The following is an 18,779-nucleotide window of genomic DNA, read 5'->3' as shown; positions in this document are numbered from 1 at the left end:
AGTCTAAGCAGGGATGCCCAGACTTCCCTCTCCCCAGACACTTCCTCCAGCTCTTCCGGGGGAATACCGAGGCGTTCCCAGGCCAGCCGAGAGACATAGTCCCTCCAGCGTGTCCTAGGTCTTCCCCGGGGCCTCCTCCCGGTTGGACATGCCCGGAACACCTCCCCAGGGAGGCGTCCATGAGGCATCCGAAACAGAATCCACCTTTAGACAGTTGTTTTTTTTCTAAAACTTTATAATAAAGGTTCATTAGTTGACATTAGTTACCACATTACTTAACATGAACTAATAATGAACTGCACTTCTACAGCATTTATTAATTTTGTTCATGTTAATTTCAACATTTACTAATACATTATTAACACAGTGTTAACATTACTTAATATACTGTGAACTAACATGAACAAAGAATAAACTTTATTTTAACAAAGATTACTAAATACAATAATTTATTGCTCATGGTTAGTAAATGTTAGTTAATACATTACGTTTGAACTAATGATCCTTATTCTTGATTTGTTCAGCAACCTTTTCTGATAATTAAATTATGTTTATTGCTTGTGGAAATAGTAGAAATATCCTACCCTCACACTAAGACATTGACTAATTTACAAACCTCTTCTTAATATCCGACAAAGTTGTATATGATTAACTTCTCATTTCTACGAAAATAACTGAGTGTGAGGCAGTAAAAAGGTTTATTTGTGATTTGTGGTACTGCTTTGCTCATATCTTATGTTCTATTCTAACTATTTGTTGGTGGACATGCGCTATTTTCTTCTGATACATTTATCAGTTGTGGGGAGCACAGAATGTTCTCTGTTTCAGCGAAGTATGGGTTGTTGATACCCACAGATAGAGTGTTCATATAATTCATATGGCAGATAATGGCTATAGTGACAGTTAGTGAAGTATAATAATGTCTTCCTATTTATATAGTTAGCAATCTATTTGTCTATTAGATTGTTGGTGATAAATTAAAAATAATATAAGATAAATTTTTTTTTTTCGATGGATAGTCTTTAAGATGCGTGGTATTGACTGTACCTTTCTGGTACATACAGTATCCTCTGATATAACTTTATATGTGGCATGCTACTTTAAATGTGTTTCCAGTATCAATTACTGAAGGAAGGAGTAGTTTTATACAGCATATTAGTAGAACGGCCTTGGAGAAGCAATCAGTGATAGAACTGTGGTGTAACCTTGGTATTTCAGTAGATCAGTTATAAAATCTATCAGTATGTGAGGCCAGGGATGATGGGATATGGGCAGGGGTTCATAACAGAGTTCTTTATTGTGCACATTTCAGTCAGTATTGGACAAACTATGTCTATTCATGGTTTAGTGAAGGACACCAGAATCTATTGCTCAGTAAAGTGATATGACATTATGTATGATGGTGTTCAGAGCCTACTGTATAAATTGGTCTCACATGGTCTATGGAACAGTGGAACAAAGATTTTGCAATAAGCATGGGGTCCATGTTGTGTTTAGGAAATGTCATCTATGGTTGACTGATGGATGTAAGCTACAATACAGATTACCTTTTGATGGGAAGTCTGGTTCCTCTCCGTTCACCCATGAGCTAAATCATCCATTCACCACTGTCCACTTGCCTGATTTTGGGAATTAATTTTTACTGAAGTCAGTCAAAGTGCGAGCAATGTTGGAAATCATAACAAAGTGTATATATACATATATGTATATATATATATATATATATACATATATGTATATATATATATACACTTTATAAATAAGTATAAGTATACTCTCACCTCCTATTTGGTCTTTGGTTTCTAGTAAGCTGCAATTTCTGTTAACTTGTCAGTTTGGGGGCACACCTGCCCATTGCCAAACAGATGCTCAAATACACTATTTCCAGTCCTGCCTATATCAAGGAATTTGGACAGCCCTTAAATTCTGTATCCTTAGCCGTCAGTAAATAATTTGCTTTGCAGAAAGATGTCAATCCATTTAAAGTGTTATCAATTTGAATTATTTGTTTTGTTTTTTCCATACAAGAAGATTTAGTAATGAAAGTAGCAGCATTGGCGGCAAAGTACAGTGCTTAGCATTACCACCTCACAGCTCTGGTCTCCCCACATGCCTTGTCATGGACTGAAGTCTCATCCAAGGTATATTCCTGCTTCACTCCAGGATATATTCCAGGATGTTTATAATAAAGATGAATGAACTAATTAGTGACTAATTAGTGAAATAAAAGAAGCACTTCTTGTTTGAAATGCAGCTCTAAAAATTGTACTGATCATGTTTTGTTTTTCTCCAGGGACTTCTGAAAATTCACAGAAAACAACTACTGTAACTTATTGTTGACACAGATGATGCAGATAAAGGTATGTACTACATATTAGCATTTTAAGTGCTGAAAATAATTTTGTTCATTGTAATATTTATCCACAATTGTTTTTGATTAATTACATATACTTACCATCTACAGAACAACATATAGTCAACTGCTTAATTAATCTTTTTCCTTTAGTAAAATCTGTGATTTGGGATCAGCACAGATGGAGTCAAAGCAGCAAAAAGGTGAGTTAAAACTGAGGTGACAACAATGATGTGGAATAACATTAGGGGGAAAAAAGAGAAACTCAAATTCATTTTTAATTTAATTTATATTGTTATTCATGTCATTTTTCCTACCATTAAATGCTTCGAATATTACTGGAGTAAAACATAAAAGCAATATAATGTACAAAACCTGACTATTAAAACATTGAAATATTTCTAACAAAAAAAAAAACAAAAACATATATATATATATATATATATATATATATATATATATATATATATATATATATATATAAATAATATTTATTTTCAGATTTTCTTGCATTTCTGAAAACGCTGGGACTTAAAAAATACTTCCCAAATAAGCTGACTCTGAAGTCTTTGCTGGAGATCAACAGTGCCAGTTTATCTGATAAAGACGTTCAGTCACTGCACGAGATACCAGAGGCTTTCCTTCGCAAGCTGCTAATGGTTAAGTCAGATTCCCGAACTGTAATTTGTGCACCTGGTGAAAATAAGGAAACAAATGATTTGTTTGCTGAGCAGAGCAGTGACTCTACCCCAAATCTCCTCGATGTACACGCTGCACTCTTCGCCTGTGCTGACAGTTTCCTTCAGCAAGAAATGGCCCTAAAAATGTCAATGTGCCAGTTTGCAGTGCCGTTTGTGTTGCCTCAAAGTGCTCATAATCAATGCACTCTGATGTTATGGGCTCTTAGAGGTATCCTGAAAGAATGGCGTCCCCACTCAATGACAGAATCTAAAGGGTTTGTTGAAGACAGTGTTGTTCATGCAAAAATTCCTTTGATATCATTTGTAAGGTTAAGCAACTGCAGCTTGACCAAGTCAAAGGTGTTGAACCAAGTGTTAAAAAATTCACAGCAGCACCAGGATTTTTTTTGTTATCAAGAAATGATCGGAGGATCTACTCCAAGAGTCATCTCTAATGGCATGGTTGAAATATGCTGGAGTTTGCCATGTGGAAACAAAACCATTGATGTCTTTCCTGAGCCAGTGGTTTTTGCTAATTTAAGAGGAGATGTTTGTGCATTCGAAACCCAATTCAGTTTCCTTTCTCAGGTGTCAACAGCTGTCTTTCTGTTCCTAGACAGTGTTGATGAAAATGAACAAAGGTTGTTTGCCTCTTTACAAGATATGAAGTCCAAATGCTTTCTTGTGGTCAACACTCCAGGAAATATGAGTGAGAAAATAAAGTCATCAATTAAAGCAGCAGTTGATACTCTGCAACTGGAAAGAGATCACGTCATTCAGAAAAGCAAAACCATGAATTTTGCTACATTTTCAAAGATGATCAGTTCTTCCATTACAAAAGTGCTGGGTGAGCATCACAGAGCGTGTGAAATCGAGGCTATGAAGACAGTTGCTCAGAATTTAGGCCTCAGAATTGATGAAAATGATAGCACAGCCTGTGTGTCAGCAAACAAAACAGCAGAGGAAATCATGAAATACATTGGAGTTCGTCCCATAGTGGAATATAAAAAGTCACAGCTGCCACTGCAAGGTGAAAACTGGAAAAGACTGGCTCAGATAGAAAAAGAGCAATGTCGATTACAACATTCAGGGGAGTTGAGTTTGGAGGAGTATAAGGCCCAACTTCAAAATGAAAAAGAAGAAATTCGATAAAAACAAAGCAACCATAAGATTACAAAAACAATGGACATCTTAATAAAGGCATTGTCAACCTCAGATGATATCGAGCGAGCCTTTTTTCTCAGATGGCTGGGACTAAAGCTGGACATGCGATCACGCAAACACATGACAGACCTTCGGCACAAATACAGAGAGTGTGAACAAAAGAAAGACAGAGATGCTGTAGCCCAATTAGACCAGGAGCTGATTGACGCTTCTCTTGGCATCGAGCATTACCTGAGAGAGCTGGGACAAATCTATGAGGCTGCTTCATTTGGATCACACAAAATAACTGATACAATAAGCAATCTTCCTACTCTGGCTGCCAAACTGCTTCTGGCTGGATTTCCTCTTGAAATACTTGATGGAGATGCATCAAATATCCCAGAGAAATGGGTGAGTGATATTCTCATGGAGCTTCACAGTATGGTTGAGGAAAGGAGCCGTTTGCTGGTTATAACTGTGTTAGGAGTACAGAGTTCTGGTAAATCAACACTGCTCAACACTATGTTTGGAGTCCAGTTTGCAGTAGGTAGTGGAAGATGCACACGTGGAGCATTTATGATTCTCCTACCTGTGGGTGAAGACTTGAAGGAAGAGTTACTTTGTGACTTTGTCCTTCTGATTGATACAGAGGGTTTGAAATCACCAGCACTGGCACAATTGGAAGACAGTTATGATCATGACAACGAATTAGCTACGTTTGTGATTGGTCTTAGTGACGTAACCATCATAAATGTAGCAATGGAAAATTCCACAGAGATGAAGGATGTCTTGCAGATAGCAGTTCATGCTTTTTTACGGATGAAGGAAATTGGTAAAAAAACAGTCTGCCACTTTGTTCATCAAAATGTTGCTGGTGTATCAGCACATGAGAAAAACATGACAGACAGACAAAAGCTTCTGGAGCAGTTAAATGAGATGACACTGATTGCAGCTGAGATGGAAAAGAAGCCTCATGTGAAGAACTTCACTGATGTTATGGATTATGATGTGGAAAAGAATAACTGGTATATACCAGGCCTATGGCATGGCACACCACCAATGGCACCAGTTAATACAGGCTACAGTGTTGCTGTTCTTGATTTTAAGAAAAAACTCTTGGAGATGCTTAAAGCTAGAAAAGGTGAACAACTCTTCCAGATTCCAGAGTTCCTGCAATGGATCAGTAGCTTATGGAAAGCAGTGAAGTTTGAGAACTTCATCTTCAGTTTCAGAAACACTCTTGTGGCCAATGCCTATGACAACCTTTGCAAAGAGTTTTCAGACTGGGAATGGTCTTTTAGAAGACATATCTTCTCTTTGATTTCTAAAGCAGAGGTTCAACTGTCTAACACTGAAACAAGCAGTATTCATGGGATTGTTGATGAACTTAACAAAAAAACCGAAAAAGAGCTCATGATTCAATCAGAAGAAATGACAAAGAAATTGAAAGACTACTACAAAAGGAAAGACCGTAGTGTGCATTTGGTGGAAAAATACAAAACTGATTTTAACAAAAGCATTAAATCTCTGCAGACTGAAATGAAGAATGAAGTGAAAAAACGATTAGATCTAGCTATTGAGATGAAGAAAAACACTGCAAAATTAGAGGAGATACACAGTAAACAAGCTGCAATGGTCGAATCCCAAGTTCTGCAATTACTTCAGAAGTACAAAGATCGCAATGATGAATTGTTTGACGAGGATCTCAAAGCCGATTTTGAAAGAATGTGGAGAAGAGAGATTGCAAACTTCACTGGTCGAAAAGAAAGGGATGTTTCCGCTGATGTTTTGAAGCAATTGCGAGCAAGCCTAGGAAATCGCCAAGTCAATGAGGATTTGCAGAATGTTACAAATTTGACACATTATGGGCAAGACGTTTTCAAAGCCAGGTCAAAACATATAAATATGGGAAAAGGTCATTTCCAGGTTATAAAGGATTTATTTACAAATAATACTACAAAGCATTCTCTACAGATTATTGCAGATGATGCCATTAACAGTTGTAGAAGGATGATTGAACAGTGTTCACATTCCAAAAGTGATTACCAAGAAACATTTACAAAAGATGTCCTTGATGAAATTGATGCAAACCTCGAAAAAGCAAATAACAAATACAATACTACATTTGAAATTGAGCTTAAATTGTACATTTGTGGAATTGCCTCTCGGACATTCCTTGAGATGCACAGGAAGTATCTCTCTGAGCAAGATCCTGTCAAGCATTTCCAGAAACTTAAGAATCAATATCTCTCTAATTTTATTGATTTGTACAGAGAGAGGGATCAGTGCCAAAAGAAAGCACAAAATTTTACTCAGCTCTGTCTCAAACCAGCAGTGACTGAGTACATCGACCAGTCCATCGGACCTGACATTGTTGATGCAGTTTTGGAGAATAAATCTACTGCGTATAGTTCACGATCACTATTTCAGTACACCATTCAGAAGGAACTGCTGGAAAAATCAAATTTCATTGAATTTGCAGTGTACATTTTATGTTATAAGAATTATGTGAAAGACTGGATATACAATCACATTGTTAGATGCTTTTCCAAAGACTTATCTCTGCAAAAATTAAAAATGAAGAAGCTGGAAATCATAATAAAAAAGATCACTGAAGCAGTGGAAACTTGTAAGCTTGAAGCCAGTGGCTCTCCTTTGCCTAATGATGCAGAAGGTACCACAAAATTGATCCAAAATCTTTGCAAAACTATGAGGGATGTCATAGCAATACCCATGAGCACAGTGGACAGTGTCCTGTTTCAGAACACAAGCTGTTGTTATTCATTTACCAAAAGTCTTTGTGAATGTATCGATGACCTGAAACAGCAAATATCAAAGGAGATCTGGGAGTCAACTGATATCAAAGAGACACTGGAAAATGTGTCAGTAAAACCCCAGGATGAGCTTTTCAAGAGGGTGTTTGGTTGTGGAGTGCAGTGTCCATTTTGTGAAACACCATGTGAGGCAGGAGGGAAGGAACATCAGCTACACCATGCAGCTGTGCACAGACCACAAGGCGTTGCAGGGTACAGAAATAATAAGACTAATATCCTTTGTGAAGAGATCTGTACATCTAGTGTTCATGCCAATGGAACATTTCTAAATCATGACACAAATTTCCAATTTCATCCCTTCAAAGACTACCAGAAATATTACCCAGACTGGCATATTGCACCTGACATGTCAATAGAAGCCTCAGATTACTGGAAATATGTGCTGGTGACATTCAATAAGGTATTTGCTGAAAGTTATGAAGCATTGCCAGCTGTTTATCCTGATGATTGGAATCAAATCACTAAAGATCAGGCTTTTATTAGTCTGAAGCTCATGTTTAATATTAAATAATGGTAAAATTTCACTGTGAAGAAGACAAACTCCATCACTCAAAGTTCTATCAATTACAGTATGTTATTGCTCAGGTGAAGCAGAAACTGTAGCAATAGTTATGCCTGAATCAATGTTATTAGGATTATGATATTGGGGGATTTAAATGGTTTCTAATAAACACTATATCTGTATGCCTTATGATTTTTTTAATGGTTTTAGATGGTTGGATTATTTAGATGGTTGGATTATTTCTTTGACTGATTCAAATGTTTACTTTGTATACTGTACATGTTATGGTTATAGTTAGTAATTATTGTCTGAAATTTAGTTGAATGTATTATTATTGTATGAACATACTGTATGAACATAGGAGTATGTTAATGATAAATTGTGATTCATAAATAAACTAATAATATAATAAATGAATAATTTTTGGTTTTCATTTAGTTTATCACTGTTTTTATCATATATATCTACACATACCATACAGTATAATACTTGTTTAAGGTACAATCAGTTTTAGTCAGAGTGCGGGTTGAAGCATTAGGCAAGACAAACAAATAAATAAACAAACAAACAAAAAAGACTCGTGCCCAACATTTATATATATATATATTTACATTTACATTTACAGCATTTGCCAGACGCCCTTATCCAGAGCGACATGCATAAGTGCTTAAACCTCTAAAATTGAATACATTAATGCTGGTTCACTAGGTTACATACTTAAGATACCATGAGTTTAAAACATTTGTTCAAAGTTACAATGAAAAAGTGTCAAAGGTTTTTTTTTTTTTTTTTTTTAAATACAAAAGATAAGGAAAGAAGTGCTAGTTGAAATGTTTCCTGAATAAGTAGGTCTTCAACCGCCGCTTGAAAATAGCCAGTGACTCAGTTGTCCGGACCTCTATGGGAAGTTCATTCCACCACCTTGGTGCCAGAACAGAGAAGAGTCTTCCTTGAAATCCTCCACACACATGCACACACACAAACACAAAAATACACATGCAAACACACGCAAACGATAGTATGCTGATAATATAGTGTTAATTTAGTCAATTGAGACGAGATGAAATATGTTCGTCAACAACCTTTTTTTTTCATGACTTACGAAACGTTGACAAGACTGCACCTCTGTCCAAAAACGCAGACTAAGACTAAATTAACATTCATTATTGTTGACAAAAAAAGACGAGGCAAAAATGTTTTATATAAAAAAAACTAAGATAAAATCTCTCTTCATTTTCATCTACAATTGTCTCTGCTTTTTCATCAGCTGTTACCCCTTTAAAATATTCAGAACGAGTTTGCGGCTTCGCGCTGTTGCTCAAGAAAAAAATCGTCCACACGATAGGAAGTTCGGTTCTTTTCTGTGAACCGGTTCTTTCGGACAGTTCGATTTAATGAACCGGTTCAAAAATCCAGTTCACCAGTTCTTTTACGTCCTGACGTAATGATGTCATTCACAATGACGTAATGACGCAAATTCCATCATCCCGCTGCCGGCATATATTAATACAATCAATTTAACATATTCGAAAAGTTCTTTGTAATCATAACTTTAGTTGAATACGTTTCTTACATTTAAGTATTGCATCTAAAAAACCAAGTACAGGCATTTATGTGCAATCGTGGATGTTTTACGTGTCTTAAAAATATAAAGTTAAAAAGCGGCATATAAAAATACAGACTAACCTGCACAATAGTCAATAGTAAAATGAACTAACATATATTGAGTGACATATATTGATTTTTTTTTTTTTTATAAAAATGTTTAATAGCCTATGACTAGTTACTATGCATATCCCAATATGTATAATTTGCTCTGAAGGTTCACGCATGCACAGTATCAACAGTATGTCGGACGCGTCCGAAACAGTTCTCAGTTCAGTGTACTGATGATTCGCTGTATCAGTTCATCGGTTCTCGGACAAGTCCGAAAGAAACAGTTCTCAGTTCAGTGTACTGATGATTCGCTGTATCAGTTCAGTTATTCAAGCATGCGCAGTATCAACAATTCATTGGTTCTCGGACGCATCCTAAACAAGCAGTTATGTACTGATGATTCACTGTATCGGTTCAGTAATTCACGCATGCGCAGTATCAACAGCTCGAGCTCACAGTTCTCTCAGCACATGTCTCAGTTCAGTGTACAGGAGTTACATATACTCTGGGATATTAGTTTATTTAGAGTCGGACCGACTGTCAGGCATGACCGAAAGTGAGTAACTTTAGTAACTTGTGGACCAGCGCTGACTCAGGACGCGGACTGTTTAGAACGAATCGGTCCGATTTGGTGAACGGGTTCATCCAGTTCACTAAAAAGAACTTGTTCAAAAGAACGATTCACGAACTGGCCATCACTAGTCCACACACCGCTCAAAACAAAAAAAAAAACCTGAGCGCAAGTCTAACATCTAGGCAGGCTTTTTGTGTTTCCATATTTCCTGTCGCTTTGCAGGCTCTTTTATTGTACATGACAGTTTATGTCCCGATGACCGGTCTTTGCATTACGATTAAAAGCAGTATCAATAAAGTAAAAAATGTGATGTGCTGTCAAGTTCGAGTGTATGGACTGTTTAAACGTGTGCTCTCAACTTCTCACTGATACTTTTGTGATTTCCGGACTGTAAACAGGTTGTATTTTAGGCCCGCAATAAAGTAGGCCTATTCTTTTCAGTTTTTCTGAGTATATTTATTTTATATATATTATTATTTCTGATTTGAACAGAAACATGAGACACAAGGCAACCAAAACAGTTTTAAAACCTTTGTAACTTAAGTTGTCAGTCGGAGTCTGTTGGGCCCCAGCTTTGAATTGTGTTGGTTAAAAAAAAAATACTTTTCAGAACAGGTTGTTCATTTGTGAATGTGTCTCCTAAATCAGAAATTGAAAACCAGACACGTTTAACATTTGCATTCAACAAGAATCATTCAAGAAGTGTATTTTGTCAGGTAATTATGACCTTTAACCAATGTTTGAGATATGTGAAACACTTTTTTTACTGAAATGTTTCAGTAATAATATCAGTAATAATGTGTTATTTTAAAAAGACTACAATTTCTTGACTAAATCTAGACTAAAATTAAAAAACTTTTAGTTGACTAAAACTTGACTAAGATACCTTGAGTTTTCTTTTGACTAAAACTAGACTAAATTGACGAGACTTTCAGTCGACTAAAACTTGACTAACAAAAAAGATATGTGAATGACTAAATATGACTAAAACTAACAACGACATTTGGCACAAGACTAAGAGTAAGACTAAATTAAAAATAGGTGATGAAATTAACTCTATGCTGATATCCTTCATAAAACTCAATGTAAAAAGCCTGAAAATAAGCCTTTTTTTTTTTAACAGGCCTATGTAATAAGGTAATGGTGCCACCTGTTGGTCAACAGTAAAAAAAGACAAATTTGACCTCTTCCAACCCGAGGGAACCATTAACAAGCAAGAATGCATGTTCCCCTTCGGAACCCGAGCTGCATCGAAACGGCCCTTACGTGACTGCGCTCTGAACCACGTGTGTATCTGACCAATAGGCGCTGGGACGTGATGTCATCGGTGGGTGACATCACATAAACAGGACGCTACAAATGGCTGTGAGATGGACAAGACGCTAGCTTCTGCTCGTTCAGGTAAGCGCTGTGTTTTTCTGATACTGTGTTTTTCTGATCGAGTGATGGCAAGCAGACAGAGATTCTGTAAATGTGTTTATCCGTGTCCCCGTTTCATTACCGGGAAGGATTCGAATGATCGGTGTGTTGTTTGCTCGAGGGAGCCAATTGCTTGCATTGTAGCCGCAGGACTATGCGCACACTTTGCTCACTTCCTGGGCACTGGAGCCTGACATTTTTGCACTTCTCCTCGTCACTCCTTGCACTACACGAATGTGGTTGGGGCTACGGCGTGCCGCATGTGGAAGAGATGCTGGTGAGCTATCTCTCCCCTAGTGTAGCATCATTGCTAAAGGCTCCGGTGTTCCCTACTAAGCTGCTACATGCTATGTCGTCCTTGGTAGGGAAGGATTACGCGGCAGCAGATCAGGCCGCGGGCTGCCTCCACACCATGGGTGTGTTGCAGGCATACCAGGCTAACCTGCTACGATATTTGGATGAGGGACTTAGCTCCGGGACCGCTGATATTGAGGAGTTGTTTCGCACTGCCAACTTGACTCTTCGGGCCACGAAACACATGGCGTGGGCCGTTGGTCGGTCCCTGGTGGCCATTGCAAGGCATCTGTGGCTCACCTTGTCCGACCTCCCGGACAAGGATCGAGCTGTGCTGTTGAACGCACCGATGGCTCTTCCTGTTTGGCGATGCTGTGACAGCGGTCGTGAACAAGTTCCAGGAGTCTAAGAAGCAGTTGGCTGCATTTCAGCAGTACCTCCCTTGGCAATCTCGTGGGGCTATCTCGTTGGCGGCCGGACAACGCAAAGCCCAGAAACAGAGTGTGGCCACCCAATCTCTGCGGGCAGGGCCTATGGGCCCAAGGTGACACTCTAGGCCCAAGAAGGAGCAGGATGACCTGAGGGTCACCCTCGCCTCCGACAAACGGTCAGTAGTGCATAGACCCTGACAGTCTACGGTTGGAGGGATGGGGCACACCTCACGTTACGGTTCCCATCCCTCTCGGTTCGCTCCCCACTTTTCCACCAGAAGGTTCGTAGTGGGAGGGGAGGGTCTGCCGCCTCTCGCGAGGCGTCATCAGCTGCAGGGCGCAGCTCCAGCTGCTCTGAGTAGTTCAGAGGCCAGCCCCGAGAGGCTTGTTCCCCTGAGGAACTTTCTGACAGCTTGGGAGGAGCTGCCAGGAGTCTCCCGGTAGGTCCTGCAGACCATAGAGGACGGCTACACGGTTCAGTTCGCCCCCTCTCCTCCCCGTTTCAACGGGATGTGTCCCACTCTGGCGGGACCCGAGCAGGCTCTGGTCCTGGAACGAGAAGTGTGCACACTCCTGAGGAAAGGAACCATCGAGGTGTTAGGATTACATCGACGATTGTTTCAAGAAGAGAGTCAAGAGAGTCAAGAAGCTTTTTATTGTCATTTCAACCATATATAGCTGTTGCAGTACACAGTGAAATGAGACAACGTTTCTCCAGGATCAAGGTGCTACATAAAACAAAGACAGGGCTAAGGACATGTAAGTAGTCTTAGCCACATAAAGTGCAACTGTGCAACCTGGTGCAAACAGTGCAGGACAAGACAAGCAAGACAGTGCAGGACAAAAGACAGTGCAGGACAAAAAACAGTGCAGACATTAAGTTACAAGACAATACAAAAAGTACAAAAAATGCAATACACAAAAGACAATACACAGTAACAGAAACAGCGCCGACCGACCAGTGTAAATACTGAATGTTCAAACAGTATTTTGTGCAGTAAAAGAATGAACAGCAGCAGGTTCTTAGCAGCAGGTCCTTTGGATTATATATGGAGTTGTGCAAAAAACAGCAGATGACTGAGATATTGTCCAATATGTGCAAAAACAGCAGAAAAGTGTGCAAAACAGTGTGTGTGTTTTGTGAGGGTCTGTGCAGTCCATACAGATGATGTGTGTGTATGTTGTGCTCAGTATAGTACAGTTCGGTTATTGAGAAGTCTGATGGCTTGTGGGAAGAAACTGTTACGCAGTCTGGTCGTGAGGGCCCGAATGCTTCGGTACCTTTTTCCAGACGGCAGGAGGGTGAAGAGTGTGTGTGAGGGGTGTGTGGGGTCATCCACAATGCTGTTGCCTTTGCGGACGCAGCGTGTGGTGTAAGTGTCCATGATAGAGGGAAGAGAGACCCCAATGATCTTCTCCGCTGTCCTCACTATCCGCTGCAGGGTTTTGCGATCCGAGATCGTACAGTTCCCAAACCAGACAGTGATGCAGCTGCTCAGGATGCTCTCAATGGTCCCTCTGTAGAACATGGTCAGGGTTGGGGGAGGGAGATGTGCCTTTCTCAGCCTTCGGAGGAAGTAGAGACGCTGCTGGGCTTTCTTGGTGATGGCGCTGGTGTTGAGTGACCAGGTGAGGTTCTCCGCTAGATGAACACCCAGAAATTTGGTGCTCTTGACGATCTCTACAGATGATCCGTCGATGTTCAGCGGAGAGTGGTCGCTCTGTGCTCTCCTGAAGTCCACAACCATCTCTTTAGTTTTGTCCACATTCAGAGAAAGGTTGTTGGCTCTACACCAGGCAGTTAGTTGTTGCACCTCCTCCCTGTATGCTGACTCGTCGTTCTTGTTGATGAGACCCACCACGGTCGTGTCATCGGCGAACTTAATAATATGATTCGATCTGTGCATTGCTGCACAGTCGTGAGTCAGCAGAGTGAACAGCAGTGGACTGAGCACGCAGCCTTGAGGAGCTCCAGTGTTCAGTGTGGTGGTGCTGGAGATGCTGTTCCCGATCCGGACTGACTGAGGTCTCCCAGTCAGGAAGTCCAGGATCCAGTTGCAGAGGGAGGTGTTTAGTCCCAGCAGGCTCAGCTTCCCAATCAGGTGCTGAGGGATGATTGTATTGAATGCTGAACTAAAGTCTATGAACAGCATTCGTACATAAGTGTCCTTATTGTCCAGATGGGTGAGGGCTAAGTGGAGGGCTGTGGTAATGGCATCGTCTGTGGAGCGGTTTGGACGATACGCGAACTGTAGGGGGTCAAGTGAGGGTGGTAGCTGGGTCTTGATGTGCCTCATGACGAGCTTCTCGAAGCACTTCATAACTATGGGTGTGAGTGCAACGGGACGATAGTCATTGAGGCAAGACACTGTAGACTTCTTTGGGACAGGAACGATGGTGGTAGTTTTGAGGCACGTAGGAACAACGGCGCTGCTCAGGGAAATGTTGAAGATGTCCGTAAAGACATCCGCTAGCTGTTCCGCACATTCTCTGAGCACCCTGCCAGGAATGTTGTCTGGTCCAGCAGCCTTCCGTGGGTTAACTCTGCATAGAGATCTCCTCACGTCGGCCGTGGATAGACAGAGTACCTGGTCGTCGGGACGAGGGATGGTCTTCCTTGGCGTAACGTTGTTCTGTACCTCGAACCGAGCGTAGAACTCGTTCAACGCGTCTGGGAGGGAGGCGTCGCTATCACAAGCAGGTGAAGCTGTCTTGTAGTTTGTGATCGCCTGTATGCCCTGCCACATGCGCCGGGTGTCTCCGCTGTCCTGGAAGTGGCTGTGGATTGTCTGGGCATGTGCACGCTTTGCCTCTCTGATGGCTCGGGACAGTTTGGCCCTTGCTGTTCTTAGGGCCACCCTGTCCCCTGTTCTGAAGGCTAGGTCCCTAGACCTCAGCAGAGCACGCACATTAGCATTCATCCACGGCTTCTGGTTGGGGCGTGTAGTGATGGTCTTGGAAACGGTCACGTCATCAATGCACTTGCCGATGTAACTGGTCACTGCTGACGTGTACTCCTCCAAGTTGACGGAGTCGCCGTTGGTTGCAGCCTCCCTGAAGATATTCCAGTCAGTGCACTCAAAGCAGTCCTGAAGAGCAGAAGTGGCTCCTGCTGGCCAGGTTTTCACCTGCTTCAGAACCGGTTTTGAGCGTCTGACGAGTGGTCTGTATGCTGGAATTAGCATAACAGTGATGTGGTCTGAGTAGCCGAGGTGGGGGCGGGGCTCCGCACGGTACGTGCCGGGAATGTTTGTGTAAACAAGATCCAGCGTGTTTTCACCTCTCGTAGCAAAGTCCACATGCTGATGGAATTTAGGGAGCACTGACTTAAGATTTGCATGGTTGAAATCTCCGGCGATGATAAAAAGTCCGTCGGGGTGAACATTCTGTAGGTCGCTAATAGCTCCGTATAGCTCACTTAGCGCCTCTTTAGCATTAGCGCTAGGAGGAATGTAAACTCCGACAATGTAAACAGTAGTAAATTCCCGTGGTAAATAAAATGGTCTGCATCTAACAGTCACAAACTCTACTGACGATGAGCAGTAAGTAGAAACAAGCACAGAGTTCTTGCACCATTCCGTGTTGATGTAAACACACACACCACCACCGCGAGTCTTACCGCAAAGAGCTGCATTTCTGTCGGCTCTAAATGAAGTTAGCCCGTCCAGCTGAATGGCGGCGTCCGGAACTCTGTCGCTGAGCCACGTCTCCGTGTTTGTTTCTGGCTCAGTCGGAGTGCCAGGCGATTCGGCATCGGGATGTCGTCCTCACCTGCATGTAGGCGCTTGGGTTTCGACTAAACACCAGCAAAAACGTCCTTTCTCCAGCACAGAGAACCACTTTTTTGGATGTGGTATGGGGTGCGTCTCTCGTGGCACATAAATTGCCTGGAGATGATGGCAGTGTTTTTGGGGTTAAAACACTTCCTCCCGGACCTTCAAGATCGCCATGTATTGGTCCGCACTGACAATACTGCGGTGCTCTCCTACATCAACCACCAAGGGGGTCTCCGATCTCACCCTTTGTACAAGCTAGCACAAACGGTCCTCTTGTGGTTTCGGGACAGACTCCTCTCTTTGAGGGCCATTTATATCCCAGGGCGGTTGAATGTCAGACCAGATACCCTATCGAGGCAGGGGCCGAGGTCTGGGGAAGGGTGTCTCCACCAATCACACTGCTCCCTGGAGTTCTGGACAGAATTCACCGGGATGGAGTCCGTCTCCTCCTGGTAGCACCTCGATGGCTGGGCAAGCCATGGTTTGCGGATCTGGTGTACCTACTCGAGGGCCCTCCGTGGGAAATTCCCCCAGGAGGGATCTCCTCTCACAGGCGGGCGGAACCCTAGTTCACCCCCGCCCAGAGCTGTGGAGGCTGTTGCTGTGGCTGGTCTCTCTACCGAGGTAGTACAGACACTTCTCCACTCCAGAGCTTTCTCCATGAGGAGGTCGTACGCCGCACGATGGCGACTGTTCATGTCGTGGTGCGATCGGCTCAGTTCTAGAGTTCCTACAGGAACAGTTTGCCGCTGAGTTAACCCCCTCGACCCTGAAGGTTTACGTGTCCGCCATCGCGGCATATAGCAGGCCCGGGATGCGACCCAGAGTGCCTGTCTGGGATCTGGCAGTTGTGCTGGCGGCTCTATCAGAGCCCCTCTTCGAGCCATTGACTGAAGTGGCCCTTAGGTTTCTGTCTATTAAGACCACCTTCCTCTTGGCGATTTTTTCCCTGAAGAGGATCGGGGATCTGCAGGCCCTCTCCGTGGCTCCGTCTTGCCTGGAGTTTGCCCCTGGAATGGCCAGAGTGTTTCTCTATCCGAAACCTGGGTACGTACCTAAGGTGCCTTCGGCCCCCTCACAACCTGTCGTGTTGCAGGCATTCTGCCCTCCTCCATTTGCAGCCCCCGAACAGGAGCGACAGAACCGACTGTGTCCAGTGCGAGCAGGAAGCAGACGTTGAGCAGATGGGTAGTGGGTGCAATTGTATTGGCTCACGAGTCCTCTGGCCTCCCCGCACCGCTCGGGGTCCGAGCTCACTCTACCTGGGGTGTGGCGGCCTCTACGGCCTGGTCCATTGGAGTGGAACTCCAAGACATCTGTGACGCTGCGGGTTGGTCCACCCCGCTGACCTTCATCAGGTTCTATGACCTTGACCACAGAGCCACCCCGAGCTCCTCTGTCCCACGTGCTGAGGTAGTGCTATGCCTCACTCTCTAAGCAGGGTCAGCGTGGCATGATTGGACACTCGTTCCCATAGCGTTTCGACGCAGCTCGAGTTCCGAAGCGGAACGTCTCTAGGTCATGACCGTAACCCTAGTTCCCCGAGGAACAAGACACTGCGTCTCCGTGCCACACTCCCTGCATCCCTGCGGCTTACCTTCTCTCGCAGCCATTTGTAGCTTCCTGTTTACGCAACGTCACTCGCCGATGACGACACGTCCCAACGCCTATTGGTCAGATTACACACGTGGTTCAGAGCGTGGTCATGCAGGTGCGTTCCCATAGCGTTTCGTTGCAGCATCTCATTCCTCGGGGAACTAGGGTTACGGTCATAACCTAGAGACGTTTCATGTCATGGCCATGCAAATGAAAAAAATGTGGTTATAATATCAGTTAATGTAAATGAAAGAGAAAAAAATTCAATCTGATGCTGCACAAAAACTAGCAATGCATAAAAAGCCAATGTTGTTAGTAATTTTTGTCCTATTCAAGACTAATAATATATATTAAAAAAAAAATAAAAAAAAAAGTTTGTGTTTTTTTTTTATTAAAAATAAGTCATTTTTTGCACATTTGTGATGTCACAAATTAAATTAGTAATTAATGTTAAAAACTATTTTATAAGAAAATATTTTGTATTTTTGATTAGAACTGAGCTTGATTAACTGATTTATGTGAATAAATCTTAATATGAGATTACATTTAAAATATTACTCTGATATATTTTGATATAAAATTTATTTGATTTATGGATATTTTTGGTCTCAAAGCACACTTATGGGTTTAAACTCGGACACCGGGACATTACAGACCTGGTCAAAAATTCTAGATACTCTTTCCAATGTATAAATATATAAAGGTTTGTCTCAAAAAGCCATCCCTTCAGCTGAAACATGGAGAAAGATGCGGCCAAAAATGGGGAAACTACTGTATGCCTGCTTATGGCAAAAAATAAAAGTAAAGCAAAAATAAAGCATATACAAAAAACAAAACATGATATTTTAAAAGCAACAGGATCAATATGGTAATAAAATCATATTTTATAGATCCCCAGGAATGCCATCCATTTGAGAACAAAACTCCAGCAGGCCAACCTGGAGACTTTAGTAATAGCTGGACTCGGTCATGGTGCAGAGCTATAAGGGAAAAGACATATAAAAATGTTGGCAATTTTTAAAGAGCTGGCATTCCCTGGGCCTCACACCTTGCCTTAATAGAACGTCTGCTTCTAAATTTGCATGCCCTGAAAATGTATATTTACCCAGATGAAGCTTCATGAGTCCCAACAGATTTTGAGTCCAAAGGACTGATAGATCTTTGCCTAACACTGTTCTATACTGAAAACAATTTGTATGTGAAGTGAGACTAACAGATCTACATACTGACCAATTTTTTTTTGTTTTTTATAACACCACATTGTGTCATGTTTTATTCCTTACACATTGCCTATGAGTAAGAGAGATAATTTTTTAAATATTTATTTTAATAGTTTTGACCCAAGTAAATCCAAAATAAATGGACCAGTTGCAAAAACATAACTGCCTTGATGATTTAACAAAATTTATGAGTAAGGATGCATCAATTTAATTTAATGCGCTTAGAAGAATTAAGGAATAACACACACCAGGTCATGTGGTTCTACATAAATAATCATGGGCGTAAAACCCCAGGGGGGAT

The 18,779-nt window shown here is 41.8% G+C and overlaps 1 protein-coding gene across 1 annotated transcript; it reads left to right on the top strand.

Annotated features, from left to right (window-relative positions):
• Positions 1-1,780: 1,780 nt before the first annotated feature.
• LOC113663289 (interferon-induced very large GTPase 1-like) lies at positions 1,781-7,521 on the top strand. The gene is made up of 4 exons (XM_047821640.1): positions 1,781-2,141; positions 2,294-2,360; positions 2,507-2,556; positions 2,855-7,521. The coding sequence occupies exon 4, from the start codon at positions 4,216-4,218 to the stop codon at positions 7,519-7,521; it is 3,306 nt and encodes a 1,101-aa protein (XP_047677596.1). The 5' UTR covers positions 1,781-2,141; positions 2,294-2,360; positions 2,507-2,556; positions 2,855-4,215.
• Positions 7,522-18,779: the final 11,258 nt, after the last annotated feature.

This window comes from Tachysurus fulvidraco, chromosome 12, assembly GCF_022655615.1.
Source record: "Tachysurus fulvidraco isolate hzauxx_2018 chromosome 12, HZAU_PFXX_2.0, whole genome shotgun sequence".
Taxonomy (NCBI): Eukaryota; Metazoa; Chordata; class Actinopteri; order Siluriformes; family Bagridae; genus Tachysurus; species Tachysurus fulvidraco.
This window is presented reverse-complemented; position numbering and strand designations above follow the sequence as displayed.